Source organism: Schistocerca americana, chromosome 1 (genome assembly GCF_021461395.2).
Source record: "Schistocerca americana isolate TAMUIC-IGC-003095 chromosome 1, iqSchAmer2.1, whole genome shotgun sequence".
Classification (NCBI taxonomy): domain Eukaryota; kingdom Metazoa; phylum Arthropoda; class Insecta; order Orthoptera; family Acrididae; genus Schistocerca; species Schistocerca americana.
The window spans coordinates 219813307-219827953 of NC_060119.1; the positions used below are offsets into that span (position 1 = coordinate 219813307).

At 41.4% G+C, this 14647-nt stretch overlaps 1 protein-coding gene across 1 annotated transcript in view; it reads right to left on the reverse strand.

Moving 5' to 3' along the window:
- The window catches only part of LOC124620651, a 383337-nt gene that overhangs the window by 341039 nt on the left and 27651 nt on the right, over nt 1-14647 (reverse strand). The window contains exon 2 of the mRNA XM_047147087.1: nt 6742-6921. Within this exon, the coding sequence (XP_047003043.1) occupies nt 6742-6921 (180 nt within the window). The remainder of the gene's footprint in view (nt 1-6741; nt 6922-14647) is intronic.

Sequence of the window (14647 nt, forward strand, 5' to 3'; positions counted from 1 at the left end):
TCCCAGGCGTATCAAGGCCGTTTTACGGCCAGAGGTGGTTGTTCTTGGTACTGGTTTCTCTGGATCAATGCACCCAAATTTTGCCAAAAAGGTAATCACATGTCCATTCTAGTATAATATATTTGCCCAATGAATAACCGTTTATCATCTGCATTTCTTCTTGGTGTAGCAATTTTAATGGCCAGTGGTGTATATAAAACTCTTCCAAAAACTCAAAATACACCCTTTGCAATTCAGGTCTTCTCGGAACTCAAATCTGTTAACAGGCCCTTTCGAAGAAGGTTCAGTTCTAAAAAAGCCAGAAGGACGGATTTTTCCAGGGAATTAAACGAGTAAATCAACAGCATAAATCTCGTACTCGAAGACTTCACACTTTTTGTACAAAGTCTCTGTAAAGTGTCAAAAAACCACATGCCAAGAGGCTGTAGACAGAACTTCATATCGGGATTCTCGGAGGGTACCAATAACATTTTAGCGAAATATGATTAATGGTACTCAAAAGATCCTGTCAGTGGCGACACAATAGCTTGTGGCACAAATTTTACAAGAGCACGAAGTGAATGAAGGCAAAAGAAATGTGTCGAAACCTTGGAGAAAGCGGAAATGTCAGGCACGAGCAACATTGCGTGAGATCAGATCAGAAAGTTCTGAGGACCCAAAAGAAAGAAGAGAAATGACCAGAGCGACACCTAATAGAACTACGTATCAACTACTACTATATGGCATGGCCAGCAAAAAACACGACAAAAGGAAGGTACAATGTGATATTACCACAGAAACCTACAACTTCTCCTCTCATTTCATAATGAAAGAACTGAATGAGGGCATAAACTCCATGAAAATCCGTATTGGTGTTCATGACGTGTGTGTGGAACCGAATTCGAAAAATTGTGTGTTAAGCCTATTTAACTACTGCCGAGAAACGTTCATAATCCCTAAACTATGGAGGAAGTCCAAGGTAAGAGCACTTATAAGAGAAGGAAAAGAACCCGACTCACCAAGCAGCTATCAGCCCTTCTATGTCACCGTTTAAAATTGTCTGAAAGGCTGATAATTAATCGAATCAATAACGTCATTGATTCAAAGTTAATCCCACAGCAAGCTGGTTTCTTGCCAGGTACATCTTGTACTGGCCATATCTTGCCACTCACGGAGTTTATAGAGAAGGGATACAAAAATAAATTAATATCGTGCTTGCCTCTGGTTCAACTAAGCTGGAGGAAGCAGAAAAAACGGCCTTGCTCAGGGAAGTGTTCTAGCCCCCATCCGGATCAAAATATATACGAATTATCAGTCATTACCCAAAGATAAGCGACATTTTCCTTATGCTGACGATCTGGCTATTACAGCGTAAGGAAGAACCTTTGAGGAAGTATAGGTAAAGTTGGAGAATACCCTACAAGCAATGCTAACATACTGCGATGACAACTCTCAAACTAAATCCAAATGAAACGAAATTTTGCGCTTTTCATCTGCACACACGCCTAGCAATTAGAAAGCTGTGCGTTAAATGTAAGCCGGCCGCGGTGGCCGTGCGGATCTAGGCGCTGCAGTCCGGAACCGCGGGACTGCTACGGTCGCAGGTTCGAATCCTGCCTCGGGCATGGAGTGTGTGATGTCCTTAGGTTAGTTAGGTTTAAGTAGTTCTAAGTTCTAGGGGACTGATGACCTATGATGTTAAGTCCCATAGTGCTCAGAGCCATTTGAACCATTTCGTTAAATGTAGTGCGTCTACCCTTGAGCACACAGACCTGTCGACATACCTCGGAGTCATGCTTGACAGTTCCCTAACATACAAACATCAATGTGCAATGAGCAATATCTTTAGAGGAGCCAAACCTACTGTGCTTAGAACCACAGCTTTAACACTTTGCTTTCCCGCAGCTGAGTATGAGTGCCCTTTCTGTTCTAGATAGGGTAAGAAGATCTACATAAGCCTTAATGAAACCTGTAGGCTAGTCACAGGAAGCATGAAGTCCGCTCCACTGGAAGATCTCTACCAAGCTTCAGGTTTCAGCAGTCCCAAATCTCATAGGGTAGCTCATGAACACATTCAGCACTTCAAATAGATATTCGATGAGCGCCATCCACTACATGGCAGCCTTTATGGATTAAAAAGACTAAAATCAAGATATTGGTTCCTCAGTTACACTTTGGATGAACGCCCTGTCGGCTACCCTATTTCCGAACATCCACCAACTGGTGCTGAATTACATTACAGGTCATGGAAAACGCTAAACCGTATCAGAACTTGTGTAACCTCTAGCAAAACCAATCTGATAAAATGGATCCTATTTTAACCGGATGACAATAAGTGCAACTGTGAAAAAATTCAGAATATGGAACGCCTCCTAACGTGACGAAATTATCCTGCACATTGCTCCCTACACGACCTCTGGCTAAGCCCGCCGGAAGCTTTTCACTTAGCCCAGTACTGTGCCAAAAAATTTACAGCTCCGGACACGAAAAAGTAAACCAAGTACTCCAAATATGTAAATTTATACGGATATAAGTGTTGTACATGTATATTTTCTGTTGTGTGACTGCTTTCTCAGAGACTGATATCTGCGTAAAATCAGAGGAATGGACAGTCGAAGGGAGGTCTGAGTAGTGGGTAGTGAGAGAAACTAATGGTGTGAGATTTCTGGACATTGGATGAATGGAGATGAGGACCTGAACGACTCAAAGAGAAACGGTTAGTGAAAACAGTGGAAAAAGGTCTTATCCCAACTGATTGTTCTGCAAGGGATTTATTATAACAGAGGGACTGATGCGGGAGCTATGAAAGATGGAAGAGTGTGGCTTATTACTGAATTATGGTGAAGAATGATTCATTACTTAATATAATTTTGTGGATGCAGAGCACATCTAATTGCTTTATGCACATTTTCTATTTAATAAATCGTTGCACCCATAGGCTTATATATCTTGCATTGCAAGTAAGACTAAAAAACAGCAACTATATGTAAACTGAAAATGTTAGTCATGCCTGGATATTTTTGCTGCTCTAAATTTATTTACACTTTTCAGAAAAGGTGTTTGAGTCAAGGCAATTTGTAGCCCATGAGCGTCAATAATTATTTTACTGTAGCTATATTCATGTAAAATCAAGAAAGACGCCACACTACATTAGCAAAATCGGAAAAGGTAAAATTGCAGTGTGACTCGCCATCCTCAAAAGTCTTCAGCACGAGAGAATACATTGCATATATATTTGAAAAAATTGACAGAAAAAGTTAAAAAAGTAAAAAATCACGTGTACATAACGAGAAAGACTTCTGTCTGTGCAAAAGCAAAATTATTTATTTAGAATCAATGTCAGAGATGGAATTATCTGGACAGTTGATGTATTTATTTGTTGTGTCCGAGCACTTGTGCCTAAAAACTACAATCAGAATAATACCTTGTAGCTATTAGTACACAAAAACATAAAAATTTTTGAAACCACTAATTAACTAATTAATGGTATGTAAAATTACAGTTTTAGTGTGCAGGAACTATCTTATGTTGTGAAGTATACAAGTGTCCAATTACATGTATATGCATAAATATTATGTACGCAATACGAATGCAGTTCCTCCTCTAAAGTAAATTTAATTGTGGGGTTTCGTAAGTAAGGAAGTAAAATAAAATAAAGAATATTTATATAATCACACAATCCAACAAATTGATTTCAAACACACTCAAAAACATAACCCACATAATTTCAGAAAGAGGGGTACATAGGCTTAAAAAAAAACCTAAGGCACCAAACGAGAGATGCCAGCTAAAAATACCCAAGACACACAATCCCATCGGACCCATAGCAAATTTTAGAGCAGCTCTCAGCTACCCACCAGCAAAACATACGTAAACCCTGTTCAATTAGTACTGTAGACTTGAAAATGAGAGGACAAATAAAAATGCCATTCTGCTAATAGCACATGTAAGAGATTTAAAAATCCCACACATAGCAATAGTACCTTTTTTTATATAGAAAGCATATAAAAATACATCCTTGTTAAAAAAGAACCATCGATTTAAAAACCTTAAGAGGTTGCAACCAGCTACCTCAGAAACACGTAAATAAAAAATAAAACTGCTATAGTTAATAAAAAAGCAAAACTATTTTTACTTCAATCAAGAGTACTGTACTGTAGGTTAAGATATTCCAGGAATACTAGCCAATATCTTCGTCAGTCTTTAAGAGGAACTAATATTTAAACATATAATACAAAAGCTACAAAATTCTCTACTGGGTCGTTTTCTTAGATGACGTATTATGCGTGGTAGATAATCCATAGACTAAGATTCAACAACTGCATAAAGTTATAAATACAATACCTAACGACGTAAGGTTTATAATAGAAGAAGAACAAGAAAGCAAATCTACTTTCTGGGTAAAACCACACAAGAAAAGATAATCACAAAGACTCCTATTACACACATACAAAACTGACAACATACACAATAATAAATGTATCCTCAAACCACCAACAGAACCACAAACAACCTGCAGTGAAATATATGTTAAACAGGCTGAATATAGTTCCCCTAAAACTTCTGATTTCCAAGAAGAGGTAACTGCTATAAAACAAGTAACATTAAGAATGGAAAAAGTAGCACGTGTAGATAAATTTGACGGAGAAATAGACATGAAACATGATAGAAAAAGAAAAACCAACACATACATGCATGCACACTGAAAGTTATAAATAGGGGTAAAAATAATGTAGGCAGCACTATGGTCTACCACAATAGCCTCACACACAAAATAGAGAATATATTCAAAAACCAGCCTATAAACATTGTATGCAAAACGAATAATTCAATACAGAAACACCAAATCAAGACACCAGTAGTCTGGTATCTACCAGCTGACTGGCAGAGACTGTGACAAAATCTACATCAGAATGACTGACGGGCGTTTGTCACTTGGTATAAGGTACATATGAACATATGGTTCAAATGGTTCAAATGGCTCTGAGCACTATGGGAGTTAACATCGGAGGTCATCAGTCCCCTAGAACTTAGAACTACTTAAACCTAACTAACCTAAGGACATCACCCACATCCATGCCCGAGGCAGGATTCGAACCTTTGACCGTAGCAGTCACACGGTTTCGGACTGAAGCGCCCTAACCGCACGGCCACCGCGGCCGGCTATGAACATATGGAAATATAGTAGGAACCACTCAACATTTTCAGGCTTCCTTAAACAGGAATGTTATATATGAATCACAACAGTAAAAGATACGTGTCACGAAAACAAGTAAAAATTGATATATCCGGACAGTTTAAGAAAACTACAGCATAGATATCGCATTATCACACAGTAAACAGCTGCAATGACCATAAAACGCGTCTGGTGATATAAATACACAATTCTCAGTAATTACGAAGGCAGATTTAAAATACCTTCATAATTCTGGAAAGAAGGTTCGAAACGAACAAGTGGACGCTATATGTTTCCTTGGTTTGAGAAAATCTTTCGACAGAATGAAGTTGGTGTTGTGTTTACGCCTGTGAAGAAAATTGGTTTCTTACTTGAAAGTTAGAAGATAATTTACCATTTCCACAAAAAATCGTGGCGTGACAGGTAACACAAATCGGATACAATACCAGGCTACAATCAGAAAAATATCTGTTTAAAATATACATTCAAATGTGAACAAGAAAAAAAACGAATTAAATTAAATGATGAAACGATGCACTGCATCAAATTTTCTGCTGAATTAGCGGCAGTTGGACACAGAAAAATCTGGCCAGATGTGAGTAGGTTTCGCACAGTGATGGTTACGTACAAACTTACTTGTGTATACAGACAGTTAATCCATTACGGGAATCGAGAATCTCGACAATTTTTGCCTGTTATCGACATTAATTAATGGCAGAGTGTCGGTCGCAGTGTTTCCAAAATGTTCGTCAATTTTTAATTTCAGCGATATAAATGTGACGTAAAGTCACACAGGGAGCAGGCGACCGCTCTACTGTGAAAGCTTGCGTCTTGTCAAATTTCGTGGTTCAACGTCAACGGGAAGTACACTATAGGCTTTGATGAAAGAGTTTTCGAGTATCAAAACATGTAATATAAATAGCCGTGCCTTCTGACAGCATTGACTTGCAAATTGACGTTTATTACGCAGCCGAGGAACAACAGACTTTAGTATGTAATGTAAGTTTCAACTTGATACGTCCACCCGTTCCTGAGAAAAATTGTTTTTAGCAATCGGACAGGGAGACAGACAGACAGACAGACAGACAGACGGAAAGAGAGTGATCCTATAAGGGTTCAGTTTTTAGCGACTGAGGTACTAAACCCCTAAAACGAAATGAATAAAATATTTTAGGTGTTATCTGATGTACTAAAACCGAGAACATCTTTTGTAAATAACGATAGTGTATGGTTAGTGTTTGTTCATTTGCTGCGCTTTGCCTTGAGCTATGACAGTATTTCACATCAGGTAATACAGTTAAATCTGTGTTGCACAAACATGTTATTTCAAAAAGAATTAGGGTATTCAACAACTTTTGTCTCAATTGTATATGACTTCTTTGACTAAATGACTCCAAAACTCGGACATGGTCATTCCATTAATTTGCTCTTCGCTGAAGTGTCCCTAATTAAATGGACCAGCTGTTTGTCAGACATTTTTGTTAGAGATGCTACTGTCTATAATTAATAAGAAGTATTCATTCCAGCCGTTGAAGAGTAGTCGTTATATTCTGGGTATGCCGTGTGGGCAGAAAATTTTTCCTTACCTCTGCTGTGAGCCTCATCCAGTAATCTGTCAAAGTCTTCCATAGTGCCGAACATTGGGTCTATCTCTCTGAAATCTGCGATGTCGTAGCCGTTGTCCGCCATGGGCGATTTGTAGATAGGGGACAGCCATATCGCTGCCACGCCGAGGTCCTTGAGGTATTCGAGCTTCTCGATGATACCTGCGGACAAAATAGATATAAAAGACTCGTTCGCATCAACGTTTGTGTCTTGTTAAAAATGAAAGACATTCAAAGTTTTTTTTTTCATTATCATTAATTTTGTTGTAAAGCAATTGTCGATTTAATATGTCGGTACAGTGGAAAGTTGATTCAGCCATATTTGATAACCTAGCATGTCGAATCGAAATTTGCAACAAAATAAATACAGGTAGAGCACCTCCATTTAACGTGCTAACGATCCAAAGTAAATTTGTGGTAAGGACTATGGGGTCAAACTGCTGAGGTCATCGGTCCCTAGGCATACAAACTACTTAATCTAACTTAAACTAACTGACGCTAAGGACAACACATACATCCATGCCCGAGCCCGAGGGAGGACTGGACCCTCCGACGGGGGGGGGGGGGGGGGGGGGGAGGGGGGCTGGGGAGCCGCGCGAACTGTGGCAAGGTGCCCTAGACAGCACGGCTACCCCGCGCGGCAACGATCCAGAAACGTATTATTGTACCAAGGAGCAATGAAAGGAATCACTGCGAGATTTAGTGTGAGGTATGCCATACCTGAAAGAAAGATAGATTTCGCAGTTATGTTCTTCAAGTAAAAAACTTACTAAAAGGAACTGTTACTGATAAACGACATCTGTAACACATCGATGTATGAAATTATGGTGAACTGTAGACAAAGAAGTTTTTTTCCTACGCAGCTATGAGTGTAAACGATTGTATAATTAAAAACTAAATGTTCAGACAAGATTCACAACCATACATATTCTGGGGAACTAATTTGGACTCTTACGAGACGTGGATGCCTATATGATTTCTCCTTTGCAGCAATACGGAAACAGACTGAGGTACTGCTTCCACAAGAGAGCAGGTCCCAGAAAAAGAAAAAAAAGAACAGAGTAGCCGAGCTCAGCAAAATTTTCCAGATGACCACAGTTGCGAAATACACGGTAATGAAGCTATGGCCATATATAGGCAGCCAGCAACAACGAATGGGCAGAAGTGTGTGCTCTTAACCTGACTTACCCCAGCTAATACATATTACGACGTTCTTGGAGAAAGCAAATCTTCTATATAGGAACCAGCGTGCAGTCGCCAGAATGTAAAATTCAACTAGCTTATTTCGTCCGCAACATCAGAAAGGGAGTAGACATTGGAGCCCATGTTGACGCTATGTTTCTCGACTGAAGTCACTCGATGCATTTCCGCACTGTCGCTTCCTGAGTAAAATACTAGCATATCGATTATCGGACCGGCTTTGCGACCAGTTGGTAACTGATGCAATGTTCAGTTATTGAATCATTAATTTCACTGTTACAGGCTTTCGAAAAAAATCGATTGCGTTGAAAAAATTAGACAACACGTCGTTCTTAATAGTACGAAATCATCAGGCGTAGAAGTGACTTCGGGATAACACCAAGGGAGTGTCATAGGGCCACTTCATGTTTACTGTGGACACCGGACGTAACAAAAATATGTCGAAAATCTTCGAGTGGTTGTGCAGGGAGACTTAAGGATCAAGTTGAGGACGGAATGCCACGTCTGGGAACACCATTGCCGGCCGAAGTGGCCGTGCGGTTCTAGGCGCTGCAGCCTGGAACCGCGAGACCGCTACGGTCGCAGGTTCGAATCCTGCCTCGGGCATGGATGTGTGTGATGTTCTTAGGTTAGTTAGGTTTAACTAGTTATAAGTTCTAGGGGACTAATGACCTGAGAAGTTGAGTCCCATAGTGCTCAGAGCCATTTGAACCATTTTTGAACACCATTCAACGAGGCTACAGAAACTTATAGCTATGGGGGAAAACGCTTGCCTCTAGGCCACCCCTACCACAGCAAACGGGAGTCATGACGCTGATGGACCGCAGACCCAGTCCCTCGCACTTGTGCTTACAGCGTTGAGGAGGTTAAGTGGCGCATAATGCGGCAATTCCTGCCACAATAGCACTGCATAGACTGCTAATCGCAACGGACGAAGAGGCGTCAGAGTTACAACGCAAATTTCCTGATCCAACGGAATGCGATCTCCTTTGTGTTGCAATTTGATGACGGGTCCGGGCAAGAGAGTTCCAATCGGCAGTTTGTTCCTCGAGATACTCTCCACAAGCGCTTGAAGTTCGTCATTATATTTTTTTTGCACCTTATATAAGTTTTGGTCGATAAAGTAGAATACTCCTAGTGGGTATTAGCGGTAGAAAAAAAAATGGCTCTGAGCACTATGGGACTTAACATCTATGGTCATCAGTCTCCTAGAACTTAGAACTACTTAAACCTAACTAACCTAAGGACATCACACAACACCCAGCCATCACGAGGCAGAGAAAATCCCTGACCCCGCTGGGAATCGAACCCGGGAACCCGGGCGTAGGAAGCCAGAACGCTACCGCACGACCACGAGATGAGGGCTTAGCGGAAGATATGGTAGTACTAGGAAAGGAGCAAAGGCCAAAAATTGTTAATTATAATTATATTAATACCTTCAACTGCTGACGGGCGTTGATATATATCAACGGGGGCAGGTTAAAATGTGTGCCCCGACCGGGACTCGAACCCGGGATCTCCTGCTTACGTGCCCTCAGTCGCTCAGATGGATAGAGCGTCTGCCATGTAAGCAGGAGATCGCGGGTTCGAGTCGCGGTCGGGGAACACATTTTCACCTGTCCCCGTTGATATATATCAACGTCCGTCAGCAGCTGAAGGTATTAATATAATTCTAATTTTCGTTCTAGACAGCTGCAGGTGATCAAAGAGGCTTACCATATCCATATAGCAAAAAATTGTAGTTGAGGGCAGAAAAGGTTTCAGATGAACGACGCTTTGACAGGGATTGACAGCTGATCCGTAGTATAAGAAAATGCAACATACTGCTCTCAAACAGACGAAAACACCTTTCACGATTGAACTGCTCTATTTGCGATAAATCACTGAAGACAATCATATCGGTAAAATACAAAATTTGGATTGATCATCTGTAGGGATATAAAGTGGAGTCACGTCAAACTAGTTGTTTCACAACGGACACCAGTCTGAGATTCAGTAGTGAAATTTCAACCAAATGTAATTCATCTGCGAAAGATGTGACTTATGAAACGTATGATCGACAAGTCCTTAATGCTCGTCAGTGCTTATGAAAATGCTCTTCATACGCCACTGATAGAAACTACAAGGAAGCGTCGTCTACCAAGGACACGTTCGTTAACAGAAGACTCAGGCCACATATCACTACCTCCAGCGTAAATCTCAGGGAGTGACGCCTATGGAAAAATCAGGGAAATACTTTATGGGAAAATTAGCGAAATACGGGCTCATAAAGAGATTTACCGTCAGACGTTCTCGAAGTGGCTGTAATACATTTTTAAAAGTGATATATCTGGACTATCGCAGAAACAAAGGTTTATATATATATATATATATATATATATATATATATATATATATATATATATATATATATATATATAAAATCATCAGTGCTCTGACTGGTTCAATGCGGCCCGCCACGTATTCCTCTCTTGCGCCAACTTCTTCAAGTCAAAGTGGCACATGCATCCTACATCCATTCTAATCTCTGTCTTCCCCAGCTATTTTTATCTTCTGCATGTAGAATGTAAGTTATTCCTCGATGTGGTTGGTTGGTTGGTTGGTTGGTTTTGGGGGAAGAGACCAAACAGCGAGGTCATCGGTCTCATCGGAGTAGGGAAGGGCAGGGAAGGAAGTCGGCCGTGCCCTTTCAGAAGAACCATCCCGGCATTTGCCTGGAGCGATTTAGGGAAATCACGGAAAACCTAAATCAGGATGGCCGGACGCGGGATTGAACCGTCGTCCTCCCGAATGCGACTCGATGTCGTAACACATGTCCTGCGACTCTATACTTTCTTCTTGCCAGTGTTTTCCTTACGCTCCTTTCTTCGCCGATTCTGCGGAGAACGCTTCATTCATTATCTTGTCACTCCAACAACTTAAGCATGTTTACTTCAGCACAGTTCTCTTGATGCTGGGAAACTAGATCGCAACCAGTGATATCATACATAACTGCTTTCAGATCTATGATAAGCATAATACCGCTGCCAAGTACTTGACAGAGACTGTTTCACAAATACAGAGCGCGAATAGGACAGATTGATCGAAATATTAAAAAAATGGGAATAATCTGTTACATATTCAGGAGCAGGACAAGGAAAACAAATTAACATTCCTCGAAGTGGCAGCCTCACTTTTCATTTTACGATGCTTCTTCCCTGATGGGTACTTTAGAATCAAGACACAATTTCTTGTTTTTTTTTGCATTTAATTTCTTATATTTGTATATGAACATACACTGACGGGTCAAAACTTCATAACACCGCACACCGCGAGACTGAATGCCACTTCGCTGCACTGAGGACGTATAAACAAGAATAGTGTATGAGCAGAGGAGAGACAATATTGAATCATTGCAGCGACGATACGGCCAACAAGTGGTGAAATCCACTGACATAAGCGACTTTGACAAAGCGCTGATTGTTATGAACTGGGACCTGGTAACGAACATATCGGAAACAGCGAAGCACCACATTCACCTGTTGTGAATCCAATGGAACAAGTCTCTGGGAGATCTCATTACAGAATACAATGCACATACAGTCACAAGTATTTCAGAACACACCGATCAGCGCACTTAATTCAACATGGGGCTTCACAGCACGCAACCCCAACGTCTTCACCCGTTGAACGAAGAACATCGTCAGTTATGGTTGCAATGGGCTTGGGAGCATAGAGATTCGCCCATATATCAATGTAAATGTGTTGTTTGGTCGGATGAATCACATTTCTCGATACATCAAGTCGATGGTCGTCTCCGGAGAAGCTATCATCCAGACGGACAGTTGCTCGAAAGATGCACCACACCACGGATGTAGGCCAGTGGGGACAGTAGTATGCAAAGAGGGATATTCAACTCGGTTTACATGAGATCTGTGCTAGTAATCGATGTCACCGCGAAAGGTGCGGATTACGTCAGCACTGTTGCAAACCACCTGTATCCCATTTTATTCAGTGTTTTCCCCAAAAGTGATGAGATCTACATCTACTTCTACGTCCATACTCTGTGAACGACCGTGAAGTGCATGGCAGGACCAGTACCTGAAACTTTGTTGGTAGACTGCGTCGCCAAGGTTTACGCCTATAACCAAAAGTGTGCCACTTCAGTTTCTTCAGCATCATTCCCCTTGATCAAAGAAACCTGTCACCATTCGTGCTGACATTCTCTGTTTGTTGTTGTTGTGGTCTTCAGTGCTGAGACTGGTTTGATGCAGCTCTCCATGCTATTCTATCCTGTGCAAGCTTCTTCATCTCCCAGTACCTACTACAACCGACATCCTTTTGAATCTGCTTAGTGTATTCATCTCTTGGTCTCCCTCTACGATTTTTACCCTCCACGCTGCCCTCCAATACTAAATTGGTGATCCCTTGATGTCTTAGAACATGTCCTACCAACCGATCCCTTCTTCTAGTCAAGTTGTGCCACAAACTTCTCTTCTCCCCAATCCTATTCAGTACCTCCTACCAATCTAATCTTCAGCATTCTACAGTAAAGCTGCAGGCTCTCGGGAAAAAAAAACGGCTGTAGTTCCCCCTTGCTTTCAGCCTTTCCCAGTACTAGCACAGCAAGGTCGTTTTGGTTAGTGTTTCAAGGCCAGATCAGTCAATCATCCAGACTGTTGTCCATGCAACTACTGAAAAGGCTGCTGCCCCTCTTCAGGAACCACGCGTTTGTCTGGCCTCTCAACAGATAGCCCTCCGTTGTGGTTGCACCTACGGTACGGCTATCTGTATCGCTGAGGCATGCAAGCCTCCCCACCAACGGCAAGGTCCATGGTTCACAGGAGGGGGGGGGGGGGGGGAGACATTCTCTGTATATGTTCAATATCCCCTGTTAGTCCTATCTGGTACGAGTTCCACACATTTGAGCATCATTATAGGATGGATCGCAAGAGTGGTTTGTAAGCATTCTACTTTGTAGACTGATTGCAGTTCTCCAGTATTCTACCAATAAACCGAAGTCTACCACTTGTTTTACCCACAATTGTGTCTATGTGATCATTCCAGTTCACATCCCAACGAACTGTTACACACAGGTATTCGTGTGAGTTGAACTATTCCAACCGTGACTCATAGGATACTCCGCTTTTTCGTTTCATGAAGTGTACAATTTTACAGTTCTGAACATTTAAAACAAGTTACCAATCTTTGCACCAATTTCAAATCTTATCAAATCTGACTGAATATTTGAGCAGCTTCTTTCACACAGTACTTCATTATAGATAAACACACGATCGGCGAAAAGTCTGAGGTTACTATTAATATTGTTCGCAAGGTCGTTAGTATACTGCATGAACAACAAGGGTCGCAGCACACTTCCCTAGGGCACATTCGAAGTTACTTCTACATCAGTCGATGACTTTACATCCAAAATAAGATGCTGCGTCCTCACTGCCAAAAAGTTCTCAAAACAGTCGCAAATTTCACTTGATACGCTATATGTTCGAACTTTTGGCAATAACCGTAGGTGTGTTACAGAGACAAATGCTGTTCGGAAACCAGAAAACATTGCATCTACCTGGCAGCTTTGATCTGCTACCTTCAGTATGTCATGTGAGAAAAGCGAGAGCTGGGTTTCACATAACCGCTGTATTCGAAATCCATGCTGGGTGGCATACTGGAGGCCATTCTGTTCGAGATACCTCATTGTGTTTGCGCTTAGAATATTCTACAACAAATCGATTTCAAGAATACTCTATGGTAGTTTTGTGAATGTGATAGGGATTCCGTCGGGCCCTGGAGCTTTGTTCTGTTTTAACGATTTCAACACTTCTGACACTAATACCTATTTCACTCATCTTTTCAGTGGTACGAATATTAAATTGGGGCAACTGTCCTGTGTTTACCTTTGTAAAGGAACGTTCGAAAACGGAGTTAAGGATTTCAGCTTTTGCTTTGCTACCCTCGATTTCATTTCCTGTCTCATTCACTATGGACTGGACACTAAGTTTGGTCCACTAACAGCCTCTACATAAGTTCAGAGTTTCCTTGGGGTTTCCAGAGATCTTTTGACAATGTACTGCTACGGTAATCGTTGAAGGCATTCATTGCTCTCCTGACAGCAAACGCGTTTCACTCAGGTTACCTCTATCTGTGACCCTATGTTTTGTTTCATACCTAATGTTCAGTAGTCTCTGTATCTTTAGAAACATCTTACAGTTTCTGAGCTACAAGGCCAGAACGGTGATACAGCGTGGTGATGAGTATGATGGTGAACTCAGGTTGATATCTTGGCTATCAAGTTCACCTTATCAGAACCCGATGGACCACATCTGGGACGCTATCACGCGCTAGCTTCGCGTCCGGACACCGCCGGGCACTAATGTACGGGAATTGCAGGGCCAGTGCGTATACGTCTCCCCCCAGCAGCTTACCAAGAACTTGTCAAATCCTTGCCATGCACAACTGCTGCTGCCATTGCATGCAGAGGTGGATCGACACACTATTAAGCTAATGGTCACAATGTTTTATCCCATTAGCGTATGAGGAGGATAAACGGTTAACGTCCCTTCAATGAGAAGATTGCTATCAGACACAGAACACAAGAACAAGGATAGAGTAGAAATTCGCCTCTCCCTTCTGCATTCATAACAGAATTCCCACACATTTCTATACATTTCTTTATATACGAGTCAAACCAAGATTCAGG